This window comes from Amphibalanus amphitrite, unplaced genomic scaffold (assembly GCF_019059575.1).
Source record: "Amphibalanus amphitrite isolate SeventyFive unplaced genomic scaffold, NRLGWU_Aamphi_draft 000288F_arrow, whole genome shotgun sequence".
NCBI classification, from domain to species: Eukaryota; Metazoa; Arthropoda; class Thecostraca; order Balanomorpha; family Balanidae; genus Amphibalanus; species Amphibalanus amphitrite.
The window spans coordinates 87,096-93,341 of record NW_024881783.1 but is presented as its reverse complement, the minus strand read 5'-3'; the positions used below and the strand labels follow the sequence as shown (position 1 = coordinate 93,341).

General features: G+C 54.9%; 2 protein-coding genes across 2 annotated transcripts in view; both read left to right on the top strand.

Moving 5' to 3' along the window:
* The first annotated feature begins 26 nt into the window (after positions 1-26).
* LOC122387524 (leucine-rich repeat extensin-like protein 5) lies at positions 27-4,600 on the top strand. The gene is made up of 4 exons (XM_043377788.1): positions 27-30; positions 449-646; positions 866-2,416; positions 4,581-4,600. Exons 1-4 carry the CDS (start codon positions 27-29, stop codon positions 4,598-4,600), a joined length of 1,773 nt encoding a protein of 590 aa, XP_043233723.1.
* A 554-nt stretch (positions 4,601-5,154) lies between these two features.
* The window catches only part of LOC122387516 (protein Smaug homolog 2-like), a 44,847-nt gene continuing 43,755 nt past the window's right edge, over positions 5,155-6,246 (top strand). Inside the window, exon 1 of the mRNA XM_043377784.1 lies at positions 5,155-5,306. The gene's annotated coding sequence lies outside the window, so the exon portion shown is untranslated. The remainder of the gene's footprint in view (positions 5,307-6,246) is intronic.

The window sequence follows — 6,246 nt, the reverse complement described above, 5'->3', positions numbered from 1 at the left end:
CCCGGCCCCTGTCTCACAAAGCCTGCATGAGTTGGTGTCTCTCCGAGCTTGCTCTAACCGCTGGTGGCAGAGAGCTGTGGTGTGGTGCACCTCCGCGGGGACGGGGTCGGCGGCTCCCCAAACAGGTACGTGGTCAACGGGGTAGTGAGTGAAAACTCAGGTCTGCGCACTTACAATAAAAACAGGATTGTTTTATAACCAGAAAGGCCGGGACCAATCCGAGAAAATAAGCGCTATTTGTCTCAATTGAACGCTGCTAATGCCTACTGTAAACGCTCGTTTTGCGATGCAAATCGTTTGCCTTATGTTCGTTTTGATAACAGTAATCTAAAATGCTGCACTCCCTCAAGTGACTCAGTTCTTTGCGCTTGAGCCGGTAACATTACCCTGATGCCCGGACCGCCGTTCCTCCGTGTCGCTCCGTCTGACGCTGGGTCTGTTCCCGCAGGGGGCCGCCGCGGGCGCGGTCGTACACGGGACAAGGAGCGAGCTGAGGAGTCGCTGCCCGGCGAGCCCGACTCCCCACCGGCCGGCCCGCGCTCCCCGCAGCAGCCGCCGTCCGCCTCTGAGGCCGTCGAGACCGAGTGCCAGTTCGACCATGTGCCTGCCTCTCCGGCGCCCGAGAACGCGCAGCCCGTCCAGGAGCGTGGCACACCATCCCCGCCGGCGGCCGCCCCGGTTCCGCCGGCGGCCGCCCCGGTCCCGCCGGCGGCCGCTCCTGTCTCGCCGACGGATGCCCCTCTCCTACCAGCCCTGTCTGCGCCACTGTCCGGTCCGTCTGTTCCGCCGGCCGGTCCAGTCGTTTCGCCGTCCCGTCCGACTGTCCTGCCGTCCGGCACGGTCGTACCGCTCTCCGGGCCGGCAGAAGTGAAGGTGACGGGACCGGCGAGCAGACGGGCGGCAGCGTTCAGCAACCGCCTGCGCGCCGAGCAGGAGGCAGCAGCAGCCGCAGCGGCTGAGGCGGCTCAGCAGCAGGAGGCTGTCCAGCAGGAGGTGCCAGCAGCAGCGGCGGCGGCGGCGGTGGAGGAGGAGCACCCAGTTGAGCCCACCGAGGAATCGAGCGGCCAGTTCAGTGCCGATCTATCGGACGAGGACGGTGATAGAGAGTATGACTCGGACGGCAGTGAGCGTGGCTGGAGGCGCTCGGACATCTCACCAGAGGATCTGTTGGAAGCCGAACTTCCGAACGGCTACCACGAGGAGCCGGACCGGCGCTTGGATTCCCGGGACGGCCCCCCTCCTCCGCCTGATCCGCCTCAGACGCGTCCACGTAGCGTGTCACCGATCAGCGCCTTGCTTAAAGAGATGACCGGCGAGGGTCAGCAGCCGCCCCCACAGCCACCTCCACCGCCACCGATACCGGCGCCCCCAGCAGCCATCTGTAACCCAGAGGCGGTGCTGGCCTTGGCCAGGAATCTCTCCCAGCTGGGGGTGCAGCAGCCGGTGTCCGTGTACCCAGAGCAGTACGGCCCCGCACCCTCCGCCTATGGTGCTCCTCCGCCACAGAGTTACGGTGTCGCGCCGCCTCAGTACGGTGCCACTCCTCAGTCATACGTAACGGCTCCTCAACAGTACGGCACGGCTCCTCAACAGTACGGCACGGCTCCTCAGCAGTACGGCGCGACCCCCCAGTCGTACGTAACGGCTCCTCAGCAGTACGCCACGGCTACCCCAATGTCGCATAGCTCGTCGGTGCGTATACCGCCAGCGACACATGGCGCTCCCGTCATGTCTGCCTACGCAGGTGCCTCCCCGTCGTACGGAGTGCCGTCATACGGCTCTCAACCGCCGTACGGCACCCCGTCCCAGAGGCCGCCTGTATCGTACGGCTCCCCGCCTCAGGGACCGCCTGTGTCGTACGGCTCCCCATCTCAGGGGCCGCCAGTGTCGTACGGCTCCCCGCCTCAGGGACCGCCTGTGTCGTACGGATCGCCGCCCCAGGGGGCGCCTGTGTCATACATCCAAGCGGAGACGCATCATCCGCCCTACGGCTCGCCACCGCATGGCCAGTCTATGACGTACGCGGCCTCCCAGTCCAAGCAGATGTCGCTACAGGAGGTGCGCGGCGCCCCTCACAACTCGCCAGTGGCACACAGCGCTCCCCAAGGGCCTCCGGCGGCCCAGAGCGCTCCCCAGGGACCACTGGCGGCCTATGGAGCGCCGCCACCGGACCCGCGGGGCAGTGTGGGTGCTCCTATGGCGCCGGCGGCCGTGACCAGCCAGCCGCCGCCGCCACAGGGTCCGCCGGCAGTCCCTCAGGCAGCCGTGCGCGCTCCGCTGCCTCCTTCTCCGCAGAAGAGCACTGAGGTGCTCCGCCAGCAGCCGGCTCCCCCAGGCGGTCCCTCTCCGGCCGCCGAGGCCGAGCGGGGGACTGCGGAGCCGGGCACACCGAAGGCGGGTCTGTATGTGCCGCCCGGTAAGCGCGCCCTGCTGGGCCGCCGCCGGAGCCCGCCGCCGCCTCCGGAGCCGCCGCGGCCGGCCGGGCCGATCCAGTGTGTGACGTTTGTGGACGGGAAGGCGGTGATGGGTCCGGTGGACGACTCGATGTTCCACATACAGGATATCCGACTGAAGGAGGGTAAACTGTGAGGGGTGCGGTGTGCTGCTGACCGCCAGACACACCAGTGGCCCGCCCAGTGCTCGGCACGGCAGTAGGTAGCTTGTGCTGTCCGGTGTCAGACAAAGCAGCGGTCCGTGTGGCCTGGTATTCGATAGTAATGTCCTGCAGGCAGCAAGAATAGTAGACGCCTCGGTGCTTTCAGCGTGACGGATATGCAGCTTTATGGATAGCTTTGCTGGAATGTTGATAAGTGGTGGCTAAAACTATATTACATAACCATTGAACTACCAACTAGATAAAATGATTATATTGAAATTTGGATGGTATTAGGCCCATGCATTTATTATTGTCGAATCTGCATGTCGTGTTGGCATTATATGAAGATTGTGATGGCGCACACTAAAGAAATGGTCTGAAATCCATTTATACAGCGCGTGTGGTACAAAGCTAGATGAAACTCGGGGAAAATGAATCTGTTTTAAAATGTGAAGTTCAAACGTTCACGCCGTCGCGTCGTTCACGCTGATGTACGGTATTTCTGTATACGGTATTTCTGTACATATGAGTACAAGTTATGTATTATGTGTGGGTGTGGTATGCTACGCGTGACATTTGGTCACCTATCTTACACATGTGAAGGTATCTGTGCCCCCATCTCGGATCATGTTTCGTCGCAAGTCGTGAAAGGGTGGTGGTTATGCGCATTTTGGTATGATGGTTTGAGGGATCCGATCTCTTGATGTGAGAAAAGTAGGAGGACGGGGAGGCATTTGGGTCTGATGTCAGGGTTTTGAGTGATCTGGTCCATGTACTTACACACGTAGTTATGGGATGCTGGGTGTGCTTTCATGGCGATGAGACCGATCGGATGACATTGATACGAAATGTCGTTTTGACCATAGATGTATCATGTAGGAGCCTGCAGTGCCGCCTGCCCTATTGTCACGTCAATACTGTCATTGCTCCATTTGTTCATGAAATAAACACATCGTCTCTCGATTGATTGAATTTAGAAAACCACGGTTAGGAACAATAAGTGGAACCATTGTGCATAGTAGGGGAGAGTGGGGAAAGATGCCCAGGGTTTTACGTTATCATATATTATTCGAAAATGACGGTCGGAAAGCAAAAACTTGGAGTTTCAACGGAAGCCGACATCATTTTTCTTCTAAAATATCACACTTTCGTGCCTGAAATATGATAACTTTTTTTTTGCTATTAAGCATTTTCCTGAAAAAGTGAAAGGGGGCATCTTACCCCACATGGTGGGAAAGACGCCCCCTGGTGTTGGGGAAGATGCCCCCCTACACTATAAGTGACATAAATGGGCACGTGAATCGCCTGAACGAATCAGTAGTCCCTTCGAGCCTGCAATAGACACCAAACGTCATCATAAGGGCCCTCAAAAGTAGTCGAAAGGGGCTTCAGAGGTCATCGTTAGGGCCATCATAGTCCAGCGCGGCCAAACAAGCCACCGTGGTGGCGTTCGGAGACCACTGTGGGGCCCTTATAGGTCTTCATGATGCTTGAGGGCCCTCGAGCTCATCGTGGGGACCTCAGATGCCAGCGCGGCCCGTGGAGCCAACGTGGGAGCCCTCAAAATATGTCGTGAGGGGCCCTGGAGCCAATAATGGCGCCCACAGAGGCCATCGTGAGGGCTCTCAGAGTCAGATGCCGCCCAAAAAGTCGCTGTGTGGGCCGAGGGACCGGCATGGGGAGCACCCGACCGTACTGGACTCTCAATAGTCCCAGATCGGCTTTTGCCTCCCATCACAAGTATGTAATAAATGATTTGACGGGCTGCTTGAAGGACAGCCTACGGATTTAGGGGGGCGTCTTGCCCCATCAGGGCAGGGGGCATCTTACCCCAAGGCCAAGGTACCGAAGTAACATTAAATCAGTACAATCTGTCTTTCCCACCCTGGGCATCTTACCCCACTCTCCCCTATCTATCATCTAATACGTGCGATCAATGACGTTCTGACAGTAACGGACCGGTGATGACCTTCTCACTCTACAGTTTCTCCGAACAGAAAATAATCGTTTCATTCGTTCATCTTTCGGAAAAAGAACTACTTCAGGCTGGTGATACGTCAGCAATGTCGAGGTGCTTGGCACCTATAAAAGGTGGGAATCGCTTCTATTTCGCAATTATTGAGGAAACGCAGAAATGGCCTGCGCGCTTGTTGGATACTTGTGATTTCGTTCGGTGATTTAAAACATACGTGATATATCTTAGCTGGATAAATAACAAATAATACAATATGTGACGTCATGAATTTTTTGTAAACTAGTCTGAATTACCTTTGGAAATGGAAGTAACATAATGGTGCAATGATACACACTTACATCAAATTACATACATCAAAATCAAATTTAGAAGCTGAGTAATCATTAGTGTGATTTTTCATATAAATTGAAAAAATTGTCTTTTGCTGACTGGAAGACTTTTGTTCTATTTCGACTACGTCATTAGACTTTTCCCTCTCAGGGATGATACCTATGTAAAATACCGCCTGAACAATTGCTACAATCGTGGCGCGATGTTCTGTTATCGTCTAATTGGATGTATTGTGTGTTGATAGATGGCCTTGGTGTGTTGTATTGTGTATTGCGCGTATTGCACACACGTTGCGGGGACGTCCTGCATTTTTTGGTTTTATATGATAAATAGCGGAAGATGTATGATGAAGATGTGCAATTAAAGGTCAATTAACATCACTTAACTCATTACTGTTGGAAGACTGTGAGTATCTTGGGATCAGGATTGAGATTGGCCTGGTAATGTTTGTTGCATGTTGGTTGCATGGGAACGTGAAGGACTATGGAATGGATAGTTCAGAGGGCTGTTCACGGGCCTTGTGTGCGGTTGGACCTCACCCAGCCTCCAGCTCCACCCACTGCGTCCCTACGTCAGCCTTCCGTCACCGCACACAGTGACCGCTGTGGCCAGTCCCGACCGGCCACAGCGAACCGTCCACCACATGCAGCCGTGATGTCAGAGCCGCCTACCCATCCCCTAGCCCCACTCCTGCTGGACGCACCGCACACACGGCACGCAGCAGTGTGCGGTGCCCGTGAACACCCCTCAGGTTTGCTGTCTGGTCTAGTTGTTTTGACTGTTGCATAGTTCAGTTGGGCAAACTACGGGGAGGTAATCAAGAACTTGATTAATCAAGTTCATGATTATTTTATGCCCATATTTCGTCATGTTTGCAGCCCGTCACGAAAACGGCCGAATCTCGATTCAGGGTCTACGGAGATGCACGAAAATTTTAAGACCGATAGAGAAGAAGTCACTCTACAAGTGTAATCTTTGAATGATTCAAGCTGAAAATCGTGAGGCGGTAGATTGCAACCAAAACGTAATCAACAACTTGATTACGAGGCGTCGTCCCGGGAGTCCGATGATCAACTTCTTGATTACGCAGCCAGCTGGCTAATCATGATCTTGATTTCGCATTCAGCTGGCTAATCACGATTTTGATCGCGCTGATCGTGCTACTGGCGAGCGTTGAACAATGCAGCTAATTAAAAGATACAATGATAATGGTGTATATAATAGACAAAATCAATCAGTTTTGGTGGGATGGAATTTATGTTGCAGTTAATGTTTCTCATGAATGACTTGACCGAGCCTCTTCAAATTTTGTGTGTGGCTGGAAGCGGATTAGCTATAAGCTTTG

Bases quoted from the DNA above. Each gene is read 5' to 3' on its own strand.
- LOC122387524 (XM_043377788.1), top strand. The intron at 647-865 runs GTGGCACACCAT...CCGGGCCGGCAG, and splicing joins CGCGCAGCCCGTCCAGGAGC to AAGTGAAGGTGACGGGACCG. The intron at 2,417-4,580 runs GTAAGCGCGCCC...CTCACTCTACAG, and splicing joins GGGTCTGTATGTGCCGCCCG to TTTCTCCGAACAGAAAATAA.